This window comes from Dromaius novaehollandiae, chromosome 6 (assembly GCF_036370855.1).
Source record: "Dromaius novaehollandiae isolate bDroNov1 chromosome 6, bDroNov1.hap1, whole genome shotgun sequence".
NCBI lineage: Eukaryota > Metazoa > Chordata > Aves > Casuariiformes > Dromaiidae > Dromaius > Dromaius novaehollandiae.
Window position 1 is genome coordinate 45,217,155 of NC_088103.1, and position 20,298 is coordinate 45,237,452.

General features: G+C 41.9%; 1 protein-coding gene across 1 annotated transcript in view; it reads right to left on the reverse strand.

Moving 5' to 3' along the window:
* Nucleotides 1-425: 425 nt before the first annotated feature.
* Nucleotides 426-20,298, reverse strand: part of CHST15 (carbohydrate sulfotransferase 15) — a 43,609-nt gene continuing 23,736 nt past the window's right edge. Inside the window, exons 2-8 of the mRNA XM_064514351.1 lie at nucleotides 17,814-18,854; nucleotides 15,896-16,235; nucleotides 12,567-12,713; nucleotides 9,214-9,370; nucleotides 4,650-4,806; nucleotides 1,807-1,954; nucleotides 426-1,045 (exon numbers count right to left, since the gene is read on the reverse strand). Coding sequence (XP_064370421.1) covers nucleotides 855-1,045; nucleotides 1,807-1,954; nucleotides 4,650-4,806; nucleotides 9,214-9,370; nucleotides 12,567-12,713; nucleotides 15,896-16,235; nucleotides 17,814-18,401 — 1,728 coding nt within the window. The 5' untranslated portion in view covers nucleotides 18,402-18,854 and the 3' untranslated portion in view covers nucleotides 426-854. The remainder of the gene's footprint in view (nucleotides 1,046-1,806; nucleotides 1,955-4,649; nucleotides 4,807-9,213; nucleotides 9,371-12,566; nucleotides 12,714-15,895; nucleotides 16,236-17,813; nucleotides 18,855-20,298) is intronic.

Genomic DNA, 20,298 nt, shown 5'->3' on the forward strand with positions numbered 1-20,298 from the left:
AGGACCCAACAGAAAATGCCACAAAATAAAAGCTCTCCATGGCCAGCAACGGACTCTGCTTCAGGCCCATTATTGGTTTCCTGAGAAAACGTGTGAGTGATATGAATAGATGATACATATCCGTATTTACATGAACAAATACAGAAGACAAATGGATTTGTTACACTAAACACTGTATGCGGCCTGTTGTTTAAATTTCATTCATTCTTACCTGGAATATGAAATTCTTCTTTTATGAGAACTGTGGTTGGGAAAGTCCATTTATATGGAAGATATAAATTAGGCTTGAAAATTTATGCAAATACAATTATCCATTAAAGTCATTTGCCTTTGTCCTTGTTTCAGAATTAAGGAAACAGAAAAACTCTAGTGTGAGCGAAGACTGCCTTTGTGAATATGCTGACAAAAAGAAACAAAATTTTAGGTTGAATTCAATTAAAAATTTTAATGACTAAATGACATTGATAGTTTGAAAGAATGAATGAATAACATATACTGAAAGTGAGATTATAAGTGTAATTGCAGGAGACTGATGCTAATTTTGTGTTGCAGCATCTTAGAGAAGGTTAAACTTCAACATCCCAGCAGAGTGCAAGACATCTCCTTCATACTAATGCTTTTCCACTCTACTCTTTTGCTGGGGTAAAAGAAAAAAGATAAGCAAGATGCTTTACATTCTCTCAAGGAAAATGTGATACAACTGTTGTGATGTGTGCTGACTGAAGGTGAGAGTCTCATCTCATCAATCGGCTTCTCTTTGGAATGGGAAAAATGTAAATATCCACGCACAAAAATAGAATTTAAAAAAATAAAAACTCCTTTAAACACTGTATTTGTGGCACTAAATTTACATATTATGTCCTCTTCCATAAAAAAGCATCATCAAAAAGAACTTGTGCCAGTTTTGTATTAAAAGGCCTATAGAAATCTCTTAAAATTGCCTTCGTTGTTGGTAGCATAGGTCCCAGACTTCGGTCTTCAGGTCGCCGAGTGTTTGATGCAGGGCTCTTTGTAATCAGAGCTTCTTGTTTCTCACTTAGAGGTCCTGTAGTAAAACAGAACATTATCTTAGTATATTTTCCCCAAAATGCCTATGCTAAAAAAGATAAATGACTAAATAAATACATTTGCCATGAGAAGACAAATGGAATTGTGTGTTAGCAGAGGTGGTTTCAGAATATTGAATACGGGCTTAGGTTTGTAAAATAAATCACAGTTAACAAATATAGAAATAATATGTTTTCCTTTCATATTAATTAATCATCTCTACAACAAGCAGCATTAATCATTTCTGGAGGAAAAGATTTGTTTTCAGAAAACAACTATGACATTCAATATAACTTTCTGTCCTTTTGGAGTCATAATTATTTTATGACATGAGTTGTCTAACACCTGCCAGAGTGAAACTCCACTAGCCTCACTCATGGGTCATGTAAGCACTTTTTTTTGGTTTAAAATGAGTGGTATTGCTCTGCATCTACGTAAGTCCATGAGAAACAAGCTGTGACTGCCTTCAGAAGCAGGACCCCATGCTGTATAGTAAGACATATTCCTCCACTGTAAGTGGTTTTGATTTCTTTTTTAGTAACATCTTATTAGACCTTCTAACACCAATCTTTCTCTCATAAAACTTCCATGGGAATTTAGGAATTTTAATTTTGCTTGAGTCAAAGCAGCAAGATTAATGTACCTTTCAAAAACAGATTCGCATGCTTCTGCTTTCTCTTCTAATAGAAGCAATAATAATCTAGACGAGGGATAATATGACTTTTTGCACTTCTCTCAAAGCAGCCAGATGACACCTACCTAGATCCAGAAACTGGAACACCATGTGCATGGTGTATTTCACATTCGATGCATGATCCTCCAAGCGAAGAACTAATATCTGATCTTTGTCAAAAACAGTCAGCCAGTCCAAAAGATACACAACATAAAGACCAACCTGCAACCTTACCTGTAAGCAAAACAAACAACAATTAATTCATTTACAACATTCTGAACATTGACAAACAAAAATTCACCTCTGTCTTCTGGAAAAAATCTCCAGTGTGTTTTCTTGAGGAACCATAAAAATATAAAGTCTAAAAACTCTTTGATCTTGCTCTTGTTTTCAGTGTAGCTTAAGTCAATCTCTGCAAACACCCTCTCTCTGGCTAACGGAGATCTCATTTTACTGCGGGCCTGAGGGCCCCTACTCCCGGCTGCAAAGTGCCGGGCACTCGGCGCATCCGCCACTGAGCTGCACAAAAGCTTTCCGCAGAGCCGGTGGCATGTGCCCAGGCACTCGGCACGGCCCCGCCAGCCTCCTCGGCGTTCAGCAAGACTGAGTCTTCAAGCAGACGGTAAGAGCTTCCAGCTACTGGATTAGCAGTACTTGAAGGAAAGGTGCTAAGTCTTGCTAACTTCTTCAAGTCCTAAGAAGGCAGTTTCACAGCTTTCGCAAGATTATCAGGGAGAAATAAAACCTCTTTCAGCGACAGCAGTGGCACCACGTCGCACTGCCACAGGTAGCAGGTATGTTCTGTTTCAGCGTCAGGAATTTGGTTTTATTTGTTTTAGCCTCCAACTGCAATCTTTAGATCTGGGGACATGGCAGAATCGCCCACTAAACATTCATAACGATAAAAAAGAGATCTTCCAATACACCTTTGACTGAGGGCAGAGCAAGAATGGATTGGCAAGACTTGCTCCTGATAGTTGACATTAAACATTATGGCCATATTCATAGCTAACAGTCCTGAGCGATCATGTTAATGGTGCCTTGGCTAACTGCTTAGTGAGAAAGCCAGCTACGGGAGATCAAGGAGGACAAGCATGCATGTGAAAAGCCCGTCTTTCAGCCTGCCCTGATCTAATCTCCGTTACTTTCTTCAATTTTACATAACAAATTTAAGACACCAAGTAGGTAGTCTAGTGTTCTCTAAAGTCCAAGCTCTCACTGTGCTTATACATTTTTTTCTAAATGTCTTCATGCACAGAAGAGAGAAACATGAATCCCAGGTCAGAAGTATCTTTCAGAAAAGAGACTTGATATCTTCAAGTCATATTACCATAGGACTGTAGAAGTCAGATAACAATAGTATCTTGTGCTTTTTACACTGCACTGTGTAACCTGGACTGATACCTAAATTCTACTAAAATAAGCCAAATTATTAGTAAATCATTATTATCGCAATATGTGATTCTGATGCATGTCTTTGGTGGTTTCTTACAGTAGGCCTCCACATTTAGCAAACTTCTTTTTCTACATATTATGTGTTACACAAGAAGTTGACACATAAGATCATTTAATTTGATTTAAACATTAGCCTAATCTGCATTTGTACTGGCAGGAGCAGCAGCAACAGGGAGCTCTTCGGCCCCCCACCAGCACCAGCCCGCTCCACTGAACGCTGTGCAAACGCACCACACACCGCTGTGCTCTGCTCTTCCTTCCCCTAAGAGAGAGTGAGAGGAGGGAGAGACAGCCATCGGCCGCACGGTACGGTGGGGGACTGCAGCATTTTGGAGCACCTACAGAACTCAGGCTTGGAATCGTTTTTAAAGCTATTCACCAGAAACAGGAACTTTAATTTATCCCAGAAAGTCATTTTCAGTTCTCCTGGGATCAGTAAGAACCTTCATTTTCTTCCTTACATAGCCTGTTGGACCGACTCACTTTTTGCTGCTCACTGCTCTTCCGAACCAAGTTGTCTCCTCCATAAGCTCCGATGATCCCCCTAGACATCAAAGGGCAACAACGGGGTTTCCCAAGCAACTGCTCTACCCCCACCCATGCCTGGGTTAGCCTGGCTATCATCAGCAAAGAGCCACTTCAACCACCTGCCAAGGTGAGGGAGAGGAACACGCTGTTTGCCACACTGCTGCGGGGTCAAGCCTACGTAACACACTCTTTTACGGCTATTTTATTGACCGCAGGAGGCACTACTGACATTAACTTCTCCTCGGAGACCTCAGAAGAAAGCATTCCCCCCGAATCCTTTACAGCTTTAACAAATAAAATAGGATTCAATGGCAAACTGACCAGACTTGATCCTTCAAGTCAATCTCTTCCATATGATTCTGCAAAAGGCTTTTTTCCCCCCCTCAAGCATATCTTGAAATCCATTCCACACTAAAAATGTGAGTTTTGGAAAACTGAGCTTGTAATACTTCCATACTTCCCCATGTCCTCTGCCAGCATTTTCTATAATTCTTTTTTTTTCATTTTCTGATGTGCACAATTTAAAGAAAAGGTTTTATCTGGTTATTGGTAGCCTTTTCTTGCAAAAGAATATGTAATTTATTCTGATTTTGAGGCAATTTTGTACCACAAAGATCCTTGCCAGAGCTACTTTTTGGAGAGGTCTGCAAAAAGCTTACACATTCAACTGTAATCTTCCCTAAATGTGCTCTCCATACTCTTGCACAATAGAAAGAATGTATTATTACTGTTGGCATTCATCAGGGAACAGACTGAGGAGACAGCTGAGCCAGTGCATCAGCTCTTACATGCTTGTATATATATTTATGTCATCTGCTTTACAAATGGAAAAGGAGAAAGTTCTATGTCTTGGTGTTTGCTTGCACCATGTTTTGCTATATATATAACCTTGACTCAACGCACCGTTACATAAGTAAAGAATTAAATGTTATAGGGAAATACGTACAGGCATGGCATTATTAAGAGTGTTGTTGTAGACACAGGCTCTCAATGAGTAATCCAGCATGCAATTTTCAAACAGCTGCAGTGATTCTGCCACTTTTTCATGAAAATCTTCTGCAGATTTATTAGCACTTGCAAAGTACAGATAATCAGAGTACAATCTGCAAATGAAATGTATAAGTAAATGACAAAGGAAATGAAAGAAGATCTATTTACATGACAATGAAAATAAGTCACGTTAATTGAGAAAAGTGGTACGTATATGTGCAACATTACCCCACTAACAGTCTGTTCACTCAGTGACAGATTTTCTCTTCATTTTGATGAGTTTTGGCTTAGAGCAACATCCACTCTAGGGAGTTGCTAAACATCATCCCCTCTTTTAAGCTCAGTGTCTCTTGAGATCAGGGCCCTAGTAATGGTGAGCCAACACAGTTCTCCTGAGGGCAAACTTTTCAAATATATATACTTCTATTTTGCATTATCAACAAATAGTGGAGCTGGTCTTGGCTGACATTGGGACCCCCTTCTATTAGGTGCTCCACACTGCCATGGAAAGAAACAGTTCTCATCCCAAAAGCTTACTATCTAAATCAAAAACAACAGAAGAATGGGAGAGGTAACAAGAAAAAGTGATTTTTGTGTGGTTACCAAACTGGCCATCCTCCCAAGTTGGAAAAGACTCCTGATTCCCCAGGTTTTTGCAGAAAGCTCCAGCTCCAATCCCATATCGCTTCTATGTCGACTTCTAGTTAAAGCTCCCAACTGACAAATTTCCATGTCTTTTTTTTCCAAGCTCAAATGCTGTAACGAGGTGGACAATTCACATGGAGTACAGTAACAGCTTGCATTGTGCTACAGCCTCGTGCCACATTCTGCCGAGTGAGGACGGCAGGTTTTAGGCCCTATTCGTGCTTGCAGTTGCAATGCCGCAAGCAAGCAGAATACATGGCATCAGCCTGCTGCTGCGAGTGAGAGCCTAAAGCAACAGGAATTGCTGGGAACAATGTATTCCCCCACTTTTCATATTCTTAGAACAAGTTTTCCAGTTGCTTAAATATCACCAGAAAAATATTATCTAAAAATGAGTCCATTCGGATGGGGAGGTAAAGGAGGCTACAAGCAAGTAACAGATTTATGCTTATTAATCCCTGAAGCCGTGGGTAGAATCTTTCAAGAAAAATATGGTTCAAACAGAGACAAGGGAAATGCTCTAATGTGGCATAAATATAAGATTGTGAATCATCCCCTGAACACATTTTTTTTTTTTTTGCCCCTATTTGGGCTTATAAACTATGATCAGAACCCCAACAATACTGCAGAATTTTGGAGCCAGTTTGATAGCACTTGAAAAAGAGTCAGGCTTCTACTATGCATCTGCAGCACAAATATTACAGCTCTGCAGAACCCACCTCTCAACACAGATTTCCAGAAATCCTACCTCTCTCTCACCCTCTTTCAGAGCGCACAGGTCTCTAAGACATGACTGAAAAAAATCAGTTGATTAAGGTCTCATTTTATTGCTGCAATAACCTCTTGTATTGCACCCACTTTATTTTTTTTTAAACTCCTTTCAATATTTTATTAAACCAAAAAGTCTGGTCCTTAGATTTCCACAGGTACTTTAAAATTCATCATTTAATTTAGAAAATGTAGGCCCTAATCCAGCAAAGTACTTAAGCACGGGAATAGCCCCTCTACACTCATTATTTATGTTAGTGTTTTGCAAGAACAGGACACTAATTCCCACATGAAATAAATGAACACTCTGTGTTCATTTAAAAAAGGAAGAGAAGGGCTACGTTTGTTGCAGGATGCTTTCAATTCTGTTTTTACACATTAAAAAAAAAAAAAAAAGGTCACAGAAAACCATAGCAAATGAGGAGGCAGCACCCAAGGGGGAGCACTGCTGCCTGTAGGATGCACCGACTATGAAACACAAAGACTTGATTTCTGCTGATGCACAATCAGACATTTAACACCAGCGGTGTCAGGAGAGAGAACACTGCTTGCAAACACTTTGAAGCAGCAGGCAGGAGAAAGGCAACCTCCAGCTCTGCCGGTCACCAGAGACACAGCTAAGAGCCCCGCGCTGACTGTGGTCCAGTTTTTCCCAGCCTGGTGATTCCGTTCGGGCTCTGCAGAGAAATTCCCTGGAGGAATATCCAGCTTGCTCAGCAAACTAGCTGCTAGGTGGTCCGAGATGGTGACTACTGACCTGCTGCCTGGCACAATTTCACGTGTGCACTGGGAGATTCAGCTGCTTAAGGAACAGAAAACTTGCCTAGTTTGCTCAAGTTGGCCAATTCACAATATTCTGCCGTAGCGTACACTGCATACTGTAAGTCTATTTGCTCCGGGTGCTTTAAGAACTGCTTCAAAATGTTTCTCTAGCCAATATTTGTATCAATTATGTTCTACAGATAGTAATTTAAAGCTGATAGACTTAAAAATCTTAAATTCTTTTCCTGGAACTTCGAAAGTTGACTGTAAAAGGTAAAAAGTAAGAAATTACCTTGACTCTGTTTCTATAAATAATTAGGGGGGAAAAAGAAAACAGTTTTCTTCACATGAAAAAACCCCATCTCAGAGCACTGAGTGAGTAACACGCTCGGAGCAAGCAAGTCCACAGGGGGTGGTGCTGGCCGAGAGGGCCACGCGAACCCCCCAAGGGCCACGTCCATCTCCTGCAAAGGGCCCCCACGGCGCGGGCTGTCCCTGCTCCTCCGCCTGCGGCCGGGAGCTGGGGAGAAGCCGCGTTCGGGTAACTGCGGCAGTGATAAAGCATGCAACAGGGTCTCCCACTTGCAGAAACGTGCGTACACGTGAAGACTGCCGTCCCCTAATGGCAGCTTAACGGCAAGCACGCCCGAGACTCAGCCCAGCCCTTCTGGGGAAGACGGGACGGGGCTGACGGGGTCCTAGCGGAGAGGTCCCCGCGGGGAAGGCAGCCAGCAGGCATCGCTTACCCGATGGGCCCGAGCTGCAGCTTGTTTGAAAGGTTTACTCTGTCTGCTTATTATTTCTAATCATCCATTAAAGTAAACCCATAATTTCAAAGACTTGCTGACATCTTATGGAAAAGTATGTACTTGAAGATAAGTTCTCTCTCTGCAGGGCAGCCGAGATTTCCTATATTTCTTTCCATCTGTTTTTAATTCTGGGGACATCTGCAGGAAATAAAACCTTTGCTGATTAGGATTTCAGCTGTTCCTGCTACTTGAAGTCATTGCCCTTGATCGTAATCCATTACAATGAAAAATAACTGTGCCATGGCAGCAAGCGAAGGGACAGGGGACAAGGACACACATGGGTGCAAAAGCCACCGAAGCAAGTGCGACAGCCCCTGAGACGGCTGCGCTGGGCCCCCAGGACAGCGGTGCCTTTGCCGAGGGGCAGCAGGTCTCTTCCCTAAGGGCAGGGAAATGCCCCCTTCCGCAGGGCACACGAAGGGACGCCGCACGGAGCAAGCGCTGGCCCGGCACCGTGCCCTCCTCGGCCGCTGCAAGGACGCTATGCCGCTGTCCTCAGCCTGCCGGGACTGCTTTTGCTCCCTGTGGCTCGCACGAGCTATAAGCAACAAGGGCAAAGGGAGTCATATACCAAAAGCAACCAACTGACTCTAACTGCTGCAGGGAGATGCAGCTCGCTTTTTACCTCCCCCTTATTACAGCTGGCAAAGAGCAACACCCACACTGCGGTGCGTGGTTAAAGCGATCAGGGGATTTGTCAGGAATTTAGAGGAGGAAGCCACTTCAGCCAGCTCTCTCGCATAAAATTCCCATCTGTTACCTCCCGCGGCCAGGACAGCCCGCTAGAAGTTGGGAAATGCCTCTCCCGACCCAGGAGGAGCTCGCGCTGAACACCCCTGCGGAGCAAATACGAGGGGCTACAGAGAGGAGGAAGGGAGCAGTCGTACCGCCTTGTCCCGACCCTCGTGGAGCATGATTACTCCACGGCAGCCCAAGGAAGAACTGCTAAGTAAGTGTAAAGTTCAAATGGTTTGGGGAAGCTTTGCATTTATTAGTGGTGCACCAGGCATTTTTAAGATTAAAAAATGTTTGTATCATTTGCTGATGCTGGAGCTATTTGCAGTCTTTTAACCATTTTAAACAGCATGCCCCTCAAAGACGTAAACCTTGTTATTTCCTCCCTTGAACATGAATTGAGGCACTTCACAGGGCCACTTACGCTGAGCCATAGGAGTGCAGCACCATTCCCAGCCTCGCGGGCCCCGATGAGAGCCAGGGCATATTAGCCCAGGTAACAGAGCTATATTATATTGGGCAAGGTACAAACTATTTTGTTCAGAGCACCTGAGGTGTGCAGGCATGACACTTGCTGTGGTATTTACACTCACATTCCCTTCTTTAAAACACCACAGTTTAAAATTCCAAAGCACATAGAACAAAAATCCTTGAGATTTCATGTTATAAACCAAATAATTCTGTCAAACACTATGTGGACATTTAGTTGTGACTGAGCGAGAGCAAGAGAACAAAGTAACAATAAGAAAAGTAATAAGAAGGAAATTTGCCTGCATATTTAGCAATGCAATCCTTGCTCACCTTTCAACAGGATCTCTCAGCATGATGATAAGTTTGGCATTTGGTTGGAAGGCATGGATAAAATCCTGGATTAAGAATGGAGGTTCTCCATTTGTACTGTTGTCATAAAAGAAAATCCAAGCATTGTTGTCCCACATTGTCGAGGCACTGGCCTCCCCTGGAAATGAAAAAGCATCTCTATTAATAACTCATTTCATTCTTTGCATTGGCATATATGCAAATCCTATATCCAGACTTTGAACTGCTGCAGACCACTTAAGAGTGGCGCTATTAAATCCATCATAAAACACACTTTGATGGTTCTTACAAATTGATCTGTCTAATGTTCTGCAGAGCTGGAAGACTCTCACTGCCTACTACTTTAGTGAATGTAGTGATAGTTAAGGCAGGTTTTACGTAATTGCACCAGAACTATTACTATCCCCTAACCACGGTCCTTCCTGTTAGTGGTTAACACATGCAAATGCATTTGACTGGGGCTGGAACGGGCTGCGCAGAATGTCTGGCCTCTTCAGCCCCAAGGCAGAAGGACCATGTAGCTTTCCAAGACCTTCATGCTCTTTGCAGCATCCTCAGGCTACATCCAAGAGTAGTTCTTAATGCTCCTGATCTCAGAGAAGCAAGCTCCTAATGAATTACATAATTTGGAGCAACCTCAGTGGGCAAGCTATTCCAGTGCTTCACAATCTGGCTAACTGGAAAGGTTTTCCTAGCGCATAGTCTACATCTCTTGCTGTAATTTCAAGCCCCTGGTCTCCATAACCTTTTATATACAGCCTCTGCTTCTCCAGACTAAAAATATACAGTTCTTTTGATCTTCCCTCACACTTCTCTGTTTGGTAGAGCTCTGATCATATTTGATCTTCTCTTTTGGATTCTCTCTAATTAGCTTGCATATGATGACTAAACCCGAACATAGCACATGTGTAAGCAGATGTTCTTATCTGAATTAAATAAAGGTAATGCATTTAGACATAGACTCTCTTCTTTGCACCGCAAGCCAGTGGCCTCCACAGAAGTCATTTCAGCTGTGGCCAGCTGAAACACTGCCAGAGTTTGCAGGCAGTGCAGGAGCGGGGGAGACCGCAGGCACCTCGTGGACCGCGTGTGGCTGCGCAGGTGGGGAAGGGGCCAGTGCCACGGTCTCCGTGCACCCCAGACCTCCGTTTTGGAGGCAGCAGCTCCACGGAAGGCTTAGATGGACACGCGTGGGAGGCAGTGGGTCGCCGTCACTGGGCCCGTGCTCTCCGCAGTGCTGTAGCTACCACGGGGTCCCACCTATCCATCTTGCCAGCCCTGCCGACCACAGCACGCTACGTGAGCAAGTCAGACTGCCCCTCTCACCGGGGAACTCCTCAGCTACGTGAACATATGACGGAGTCTAACTTCTACTCCGACTGTGAATAAAAGCTTGCTTTCCATACTGGGTCCTTCTTAACTTGCGTGGGACTCAAGGTGCTGTTCTAACGTGGTCAGCCCAGGACAGCCTGGTTCAGCAGGGCAGATCTTCTCAGAAGAAGATGACTGTCAAGGATTAAAAAGGAAAAGTAAACTCACTCTGGCCTCTGCTGACCACAGTTTTAATTTTCTGAAGCAGCCAAAACCATTAATATCTCCAAAGAGAGAGCACCATACTGAACATGAGATAAATTAATCGCTGCTACAGGAATTTTTATGTCAAATTACTGCAGCACAAGGAAAAAGCATATTAATTTTTCTTATGGACTTGAAGAATATATGACTAAGTTGCCTAAAGAATAAATGCATGACCTCTTTATTCTGTGATTAATGGACTAAAATCCTGTTGTGTTTTCACAAGACATTTTTGTGAATTTATCATATTAATGATCATATATAAGCAAGTCCTTCTCGGAATGCCTCAAGGTAGATCAGCATGGCCCTCTTTGGCTCATCTCTAAGCAGTCACTGTTTTATTTGGGAAAATACAATAATTATCCACTAAGTAATAATATCCAAAGAAGCTTAATGTTTCAAAATAATGTAACATGATGAACTAAAGAAATGTTTATAGCTTTAATTAGATTTCTCTTTCTAATAATCTGAAATAAGAAAATGCAGGATTCTAAGCAAATCTTATCTTCATATAGCATACAGATTCATTTTCGATTAGATTTTTCATTCTGTTTCAGGGCTTTTTTTGTTTTTTAAATCAGGGTTATAAAAACTGACTTAATGAGTATAATCGTTCAGAACTTTTCCTGTAAACTTAATAAGAAAAGCAAACATAACCTTAATGCTATAAGAAATGAGAAGGAAAAAAAACCCATGAACTCATGAAAAAGCTGCAACAGGAGGTAAGTAATCAAAGATGTATGTTGCCAATTAGATTAGTGAATTTAATTAGTATAAGCATTTCACCCGAGAAAGGACAGGACATATTATTGTAAGTACGAGGAAAAATATGCAGATGCCCTTGACGGCAACATTTTGCAAGACCTCATCTTGCAAATTTTGTTCAACCATTGAATACTTAGTAAAGCAAAATGATCAACCTAAGTGGGGGCTGAGGAAGTATCAAATGAATGTTACTGTAGCTGAGTCTATGGTTTAAGCTACATAATACAATACAATAGGTTAAAACTTTGGTTAGATCTGATTCACAGGGTATTCCCTCTGAGGGCAGGCAGCAAAAACCTTGCCTCTATTTTCTGTAGGATAATGGCTTCAGGCCTATTCCAAAACTCTTTTCAACAGGGAACTGTCACTTTTGCCCAGCTAGTATTTCCATGGAAAGCATCTGGTTTCCCTGGAAGATTTTGAGGTGACAGAGTAAGCATGGTAAACAGTGAAAACTTGCTCCCCCTCAATTTTCTGTTTTTAGCAAAAAGCAAAAGTAGAAATTGGAAATTCCTGCTGATGTTTCTCATGGGCAGTGATCTGGCTCCACCTCAGAGCTTGGGAACAGCCGCAAGGAGCTGCCTCTCTATCATGGCAAACGTCTCCAGCCAGCTACAGGATTTCTGCGGCACCCACTTGTAAGCAGCAATACCACTATGTATTTATTACGCCTGGGACAAAACACACATTGTTGCAGCACTGGAATCTGAAGCTTCAGACAAGGATCCTGTGGCTATAGCCAAACATCTCTTACAGAAGACAAAATGAAAACTATGTTTGAAGAAGTCATCAGGGTCTTTTCCTTTTTTCTTCTTTAAATTAAATACTGAAGTGAAAAGGCAAACACTTATGCGCTACCTGGATACAGCAGCGAAAACTGGCATGAGTGGACGAATGCTGTGACCTGCTCATATCTGGGAGAATGCCTCTCTCATAAAAGTGCTGCAAACCTGGAGATACAGGCATCTATATAGCAGAAGCAGTATCTGGCCTACCAATAATGATGCTGTTCATCTTGCTGATTTCTTTTGCTGCTTCACTCTGCAGTACACCCTGAATCTGATGTGCTGCTAAGTCAAATAGATCAAGGTAATCTTCCACCGGGTAGCGATCATGAAATCCGTCCCTCAGACGAATGATTCCTACAAAACAGTGGAAAGAGAAGTTAAAAACGGCAGGGTCAGATTAACCGATGGTGTAAATGAAGACAGCTTCATTGACGCCGGTGGCACTGAGCCAGCTAACGTCAGCACAAAATTAGACCCACGGCATGTAACGTTCAGATAAAAGTGCCTATAATGAAGTAGCTGAGATCCAAGATACTATACGATTAAGCCATTAATTCACACTGATAGGAAATAACTTGAAGTGTTCTGCTTTATAGCTCCTGCATGAATAACTTGCATTTATTTACTTCTAAATTTAGCTTTTGGAATTAATATAGAAGACCAGATTCTATTTTCATTTACACCAGTATACACTGGAGTCATATCAGACTAACGCTAGATTTAACAGACAGAGCACAGACTCTGATGCCAAATATGCACTTATCAACATGCACTTACTCAAATCAGAAAACTGGGAAATCATTCATGTGTTTATCTTCAGAAGTATGAAAACAAAACTCCCAGAGCATTTCCTCCTTTTCTCCTCTCCCTCCTTCCCGGCACTACAGTGTGTTTTCAATAGGACCAGCCTCCTCCCTGCATTTCTCAGCATCTCAAGCTATGTCTGTGGGTTTTTATACTCCTTGTCACATTCCTCTTTTCTTCCTACCTGTAATCCCACTTCACTTTCTGTAGCACACTCCTTGCATTTTTGCTTCTTACTGTAACCCAGAAGAGCTTCTCAAGTGGGGAGAGGTCAAGGCCAGCGGTAGGAAGGGAACTGAGGTGGAGGAGTGCTAAAAGTGTAGAGCAGGATTCCTCAGCTCTCCCTTTCCTCTTCCTCCGAGGCCAATAATGAACAGATCTATGTGGGAGAAAAGCTCAGCAGGGGAGTCCTCTGGCCCATTCCCTCTGAATAGGATTTTCCCATCTAGGAAAGTGGGATTTAGTGAGGGTAGGCAAAGCTCAGCAGTGTATTTTGTTTTGTTTTTCAGGGTGAAAACAATAAAAATTCTACCATGCACTGTGCCACATACTGCCTGGATTTGATGTCACCTGCTCATGGGAAAAGAAACTGTGGCTAAAAGCAGTAAAGAGAGACAGACTGCCGCGCTGGGACAAAGCCCAGTAGAGCATCGACCATCCCAGCAGAATGGGAAGGGGGCAGTTTGTCAAACGAGGTCTCCCCTGGAGGGCTGGTTAGCTTCAGCTGAAGTTAGTCGCTCTTCTAAAAGTCCCCTGAATCACTCCCTGCATTTACACACCCAGCAACGACCAGCACAGCATCCTCCCTGGAAGCTTTCTGAATCCAAAAGTCACTTTCTTCTTCAATCTGACTTTTCACCCTCAGGTCAGGAGGAAACTCTCATCATTCACCTTCAGTCAACTGCTGACTGTGATGAACCAGTTTCTTCTCACCGCACTTCAAGAGGCACCACTGTGATCCTCTTGCTTGACTTCATAACTACCACAGGTCCCACAATTCGCAGCATTGCCTCCCTTATTTCCTAAACTGGAGCTAATTATCTCAAAAGCAAAACTTTTTTCCATTGTATTCCTTTAACTCTTCATTTATGACAAGCATTTAGAAAATGTCTAAAATATCTTAAAGAGAGTCAACCGTATTAAAGACAGAAAAAAAGTGGATGAACTCATTTACACCACTAGTTTTATAACTTTATGGATAAATACTAACGTACACGGAACATTGTTACACAAGGAGACATCAGTTTGCTTCTCAAATTAATTTTTTTTCCTGCTAATTAGTATTTAAAATATCTATGAAACTGGTGATACACAAAAACCATCCAAAAAAGCTTTCATTAATATTTAGCTCCACCAGTCAAAGGCTGCTTTACCAGTGCTAAGACGAAGCAGATGAGGAAAGCAGAGCTTTCTACATTTGAGCCAGCTTTCTACCGCACTACCCATGAAACACTGCTATGAGATCGGTATGGGCCACTTTTCTGCAAAAGAAGGAATATAAAGATACATAAAGAGACACTTTCCTATTCCAGGGAAGCTTAGAAAAGCAGCAAGGAATTGCAGTGATGCTGGCAGAGTCTGCTACGTGAGCTATCATTGCACAGTGCTAGATTTTCTTTGCTCCAAAGGCAGCGCAATGGCAATTTCGAAACAGAAGGGAAGACAACATCACCGTCACACGGCCTGCACATTCCCATCAGAAACAGTACCACCACAGCAAGGCCTGTGAGCTTTGGTACCAAAGTCCTGCGAAGTGAGAGTGTGTGGCAGCTCTTAAGAGCCCGACCCAATCCCTACGGCAGTGGGGAAACGGAGCGCGGGGGGGCTAACGGAGCAGTCTAAGCATCCTCACGTAGAGGAAAGCGCTAGGCGTGCAGCTGTCCAGAAGTGAAACCCGGCCTTCTGAGCCTCCGCCGAGGCTTTAACCACAACATTGATCTTCCTTGGCTCCTGGGGAAAGAGGGAACGAGGAGGACATAAACACTTCAGATGGATAAAATAATCCTCCGAGGCCCGGAGCGCTCAGACGCCTCTGAACAACCATCCGCGAAAGGTGAACGCGTCGTGCTCAGCTCGGCCATGATCTCGAGTACTGTGTACTGCCTTCAGAGACCAGGTGTTGCTCCATGAAAAGCTTGATGCCGTCCAAAAAAAGAGCATCAAAAAAATATGTGCAGGTTTCTCAATGTGAGAGGTTTTTCTCAGGCAGAATAGCTATTATTTTCAGTATTTTACCAGAGCTCTAACGTTAATGAAGCTTCTACCATAAAACACAGTTATATTTATTGAATCTTTAGGACTGAAGCCACCCACATTTCAAATGCTGATACATCATCTATACAAGTAGGAAAGGCTTTGCATAAAAAGTTAATATTACAAAACTATTATCACTATTCTTTAAATCTTCCATTATAACCTAATTGCTCCTCTTCTTGCTTCTCCAGGGTGCACAGGCTAGGTTTTATTATATTTTCTAAATTTTCCAAACCGCTGCAAATGATCCCAATGAAACATACATTATTGTGAAAGTTTTAATGCAAAATATCATTAAACAAAAGCAGACTAGAACATACTGAGCATCTGTAGACCAAAATTTTCAGAAGTATTAACTTCAGTGGTTGAAGCTAAACCAATATAGAACAAGTCCATACATTTCATCCCAAATACACACAAGAAATTTCAAAGTTTGACAGAGACAAGACCTCTGAACACTTGGGCATGTGTTTACTCACCAAAGCGCTTTCTCGTCCACCAGTGCGGTTCCTTGATGGCTGAGAACCGAACGTCAGGGTGCAACCTGAGCCGGTCATAAAGGTCTGTTGTTCCACACTTGGGCTGGCCGATAATGTAGAAATGGGGAAGGCAGCGCAGCCGATAGTGTTTGTCCTTATAGTGATACAAGTGGTTCCAAAATACCTTCCTGAGGTAATCAAAGATGGTGCGAAAACGCTTTGAATACAGTGCATACGAGTTTGTTGTGTAAGGATCTGTGGTTGTGTTTCCTCTGTACTCTTCATACCAACACGGATTCTTGCTATTTGAAAGGAATTTATTAGGAATTACTGAAAACATCTGCAACATAAAGAACAACAATTTCAGTCAAGGCAGCAAAAAACTTAGTTATATTTAGTTATATACTTTATATGTATTTAGTGTACTTATTTAGTTACATATTGCGCATAAGAGAACACAATGGAAACAATATGTGGATGTATTTAACCTTATTTTTAGAATACAAAGTTGACCTAACTTATTGCTTCTGATGACACTGGAACCAGATCCTGTGCAGACTTGGCCAGGAAGAGTATATTCATAAATCCATTGATTTTAAGGCCAGAAGGGACCTCCATAATCCCCTTAGCTCCCCTACAACCCTCAGATTCAAGTTTTAAAGTCCTAGTTGCCAGGGCAATCACCTTCCTAATATGTGAGTAAATACAAATGGATCCCAGCAACCTATCTATGATTTCAGTAGAGCTTTGGCAGCAACATGCAATCACGCTACAGAGTTTTGCCAGATCTCTGCTGTCTTCTCGCAAGACCAGTTTTAACCTCTCTCCGAAATCCCCTGCGGAACAGATCGCGGAGGCCTCGGAGTGACTCCGGATGCACCTCTGGGGCTTGTTAGCTTGGGCAAGCCAACGGTGGTCATCCAGGAGCGGGAGAGAAGGATAATGGAGTGGGAAATGGGGGCAAGGTGCCTGAGGAGCTACCTGGAGGCAGGGCAGGAGGGAGCAATTATGGCCCAGTACATACGCATGGGTTATACAGAGCTTCTCAGAGCATCGTGCTACCTGGCTACGTCTTCAAATAAATCACCTCTGCGAACAAAGAAAAGCATCTCGCTGGGAATAGCCACACTTGGACTGATCTTTAAGAAAGCAGCTGGGTCTCCAAAATCTAAAACTAATTTTCCATTTTATTACCCTATTAGAGAGCTCACTGAACTATCATCATTAAGGAAAAATTGAGAAGCAATGGCAAAAAAATCTCAGCAACTCTCCTCCTGCAGTTGATCCAACTTAACTTAAAAAATAATTGAAAATTAAAAGCCTCTGCTTTTGCCTCACCTCAGTGGGGACCACTGAGCAGGTGCGTGCCCAAGCTCATTCTTTATGCTACAAGGGCAGCAAAACTCGGCAGCAGCAATCTGCTGGAATCTGTAGTGCTAATTTAAGAGATACTGAAGACAAGATTACAAAAGTAATTATTAGGAGGACTGATTTAGCCAGTGATGTAATAATCAGATCATATGAATTTCCAGTTTTTCATTCTGAAATACAAGCTTTGCAATGATCAGCTTCTCAGGAAGGCTTTCTGGTAATGAGCTGTTAGAAGGCTCCTTTCTTATTTATCAGTGAAGGTGACTGGAAAATCTGACCAACTCAGAATGACTTTGAATGGGACAAGGTAAAAACACAATGTATTTGTACAGCTGACCTTGTTTCAGGTCTCAGTACCATTTATATATCTATTCTGCCTGTGACTTGGAAGGATGTGATCTATAATATCAACTTTTCAGGTGGTATAAATCAACACATGAACATCACAGGAGCTGCATGGGTTTTTTTTCACAGTAAAAGACTGACCCAGAATTCTTGCAATAAACAAGTATTCAGCAGTGTCAGACAAACTTTAGTTCATACTTACATGGGGCTCCTGTTTCCTCAGCTCTTCTAAATCAGGGCGCTGTCTCGTTATAAACTCTATCTTTGAAGTAATGGTGTCAATAATTAATTTAATGCTTGGATAATCCTTTACGTATGAAACATTAATTTTAGAAGGCTGGTAATGGTCTTTCATATCACTGAGGCTTTCATTGTCCATTAAGCTTGGATTGCTAGTAAAAGCTCCATAATGGAACGGCGACGGTATTAACAGCAGCCCGTGCTTGGCTCCAGTCAGTACGTAGGATGCCATCACTAGAGTCATTATAATCAGCCCAAATATCAAGCTGCATAGTTTCCCCTTCTTCAAGCAGAAAAGTCCATTCCAGCTTTCACTGTGATCAGTCCTTACTTCCAAGACTGCAAGCAACTTCATCTGCTTGCTGTCCCGGTACGAAGCGACCTTGTTTTGTCCTTTGCAAAGAGGACACTTCTGGTTGCTGTGATTAGGTCCACGACATCTGAAACACTGTCTGTGCAAGTCATTTGGTAATAAATGTATGCAACAATTAATGCAATACCTCATATTAATACTGTTAAACCACTGTATTAATAAGCCAAGCACAGCCATAAAAATATTTCTGAAGCACACGAGTCATCTTCTGTCAGTCTGAAGCTATTTAATTCCTTGAGTGACTCTATGAATACTCGGCAATGCAAAAGGTCAGGTTCAAACCAGAAGAGTTAAAAACACTCTGACAGTGATATACAACATATACAGGGGGGAAAAAAAGACATAATATGGACGTGGTTTCCAAGAGTTTGGCTCAGCAAGAGGAATGTGATGAAGTAAGAATCAGCTACAAAACTGGCTCAAGTTTTTCCCATTGAACAAAATGAGAAGGAAGAAAGATCATTACGTATTGTGAAAATATGCAAAAAGTAAAAAGAACTCATTGTCCTTTGATTTATGCTGGAATAGGCAAATACGGGTAGAAGCTCCCAGATACTCTTAAAACAAGCGGGTTTCAAACCAGGATGCTGCTTCTTGAAGCGTCATCTTCTTAGAGATAGCTTCAAAGACCTAAAGAAACAAAAACATACATACTGACATACATAAAACTATTTTTGAAAACAAAATAGGGACTGTGGAGCTAGTGCCTGTGGATGATGAAATGTTAATTAATTATTTTTCAGACAAAAATTAATCTATGTTATAATTAGCTACACTAAACCAGAAAACCATCTGGTTGCTTCACAGGTCATCTAAATGTCCACATTCACTTTTTACTATTCAAATGAGAATACATTTTCCAAGTCACTATAATCAAAATATGAAATAGGAGAGATGTTTGGTAATTCACGCTTACCAATTTTAAGTCCCAGAATTTTGCTATTTTGCCTTTAGTTCTCTCAACATTTCTTTTGAATTCTGAAGAAGCAGTGATATACGCCTAGACAATAACTCCTGGTTTGTTCCTATAGAAGTGTCCATAAATGCCAATTATTTCAGATCCTGCATTAGTCATTATTCTTCTAGCTGCATTTCTATATGACACACCAAAGTCCTAACATCAAGTTATTTATATTCTAGCTGCTTCTCCCACCTAATACCGTTACACAGTGGAGAACTGCAATCAGTGCAAGCAGGCGATGTCCAAGTAGCCATGGGAATGACAGGTTGAGAAAGGAGGTCTTCTTTCCCCAGAAACTTGTAGTTAGTGCTCAGAGGACAGCATGTGAGGCAGGCTCTCCTATCAGAGTTAATGCTTCTTTCATGTCCAAAAAGGGATATATGTGCAAAAAGGGAAGTTCTGCCATTATCAGGTGATAAAAGCCAAAATAAAAGTATTTCCAATGTATATCAATACAGGAAAAAAAAAATCTTTCCCTGAAGAGCTTATTCTACAAATCAGCTGAGGCAGATATAAAACATAGCATAATCATTATGGACTATATTTAAACTGAAGGGAACGAAATCAGCATAATACTCCTCAAAGAGACTAGTCTTTGGAGCTTCTCTAAGCAAGTGGGCGTGTGATGATTTTGACAGAAGTCTAAAAGACTAGGAAGACTAAATCAGACTCACATGTGTAACATTAAAACCAAAAAGGTTATGCTTTCATATATACAAGTTATCCCAAAAAATGAATACCCAAAAGAAAAACAGAGCAGCTGCGGAAAGCCAAGGAGAAAGAAGGTTCCAAGATTTAAACTAGAAAAGAGATCTCCCGGTCCCCAACAGACAATGACAGCATCAGTCATTGCAGAGAAGACAGATGAGAAAGGGAAGTTCTGAAAACAAGTGAAATGTTTCCATTTGGCAAGACAAAAGTCCAGGTAGCAATAAGGCACTTGAGCAAAGGTTTTCACGGAGAAAGCAAAGGAGACAGGAGGAGCTTGAAGTGCTGCAGAGCAGACTTGGACATGACCCACCGAGGTCATCGAGGAAATCATGAAAACACAGACAGTTCCCCAAATGAGACTGTACAAAAGAGGGACTGGAGATGAGGGCCCTGGCAGTCACA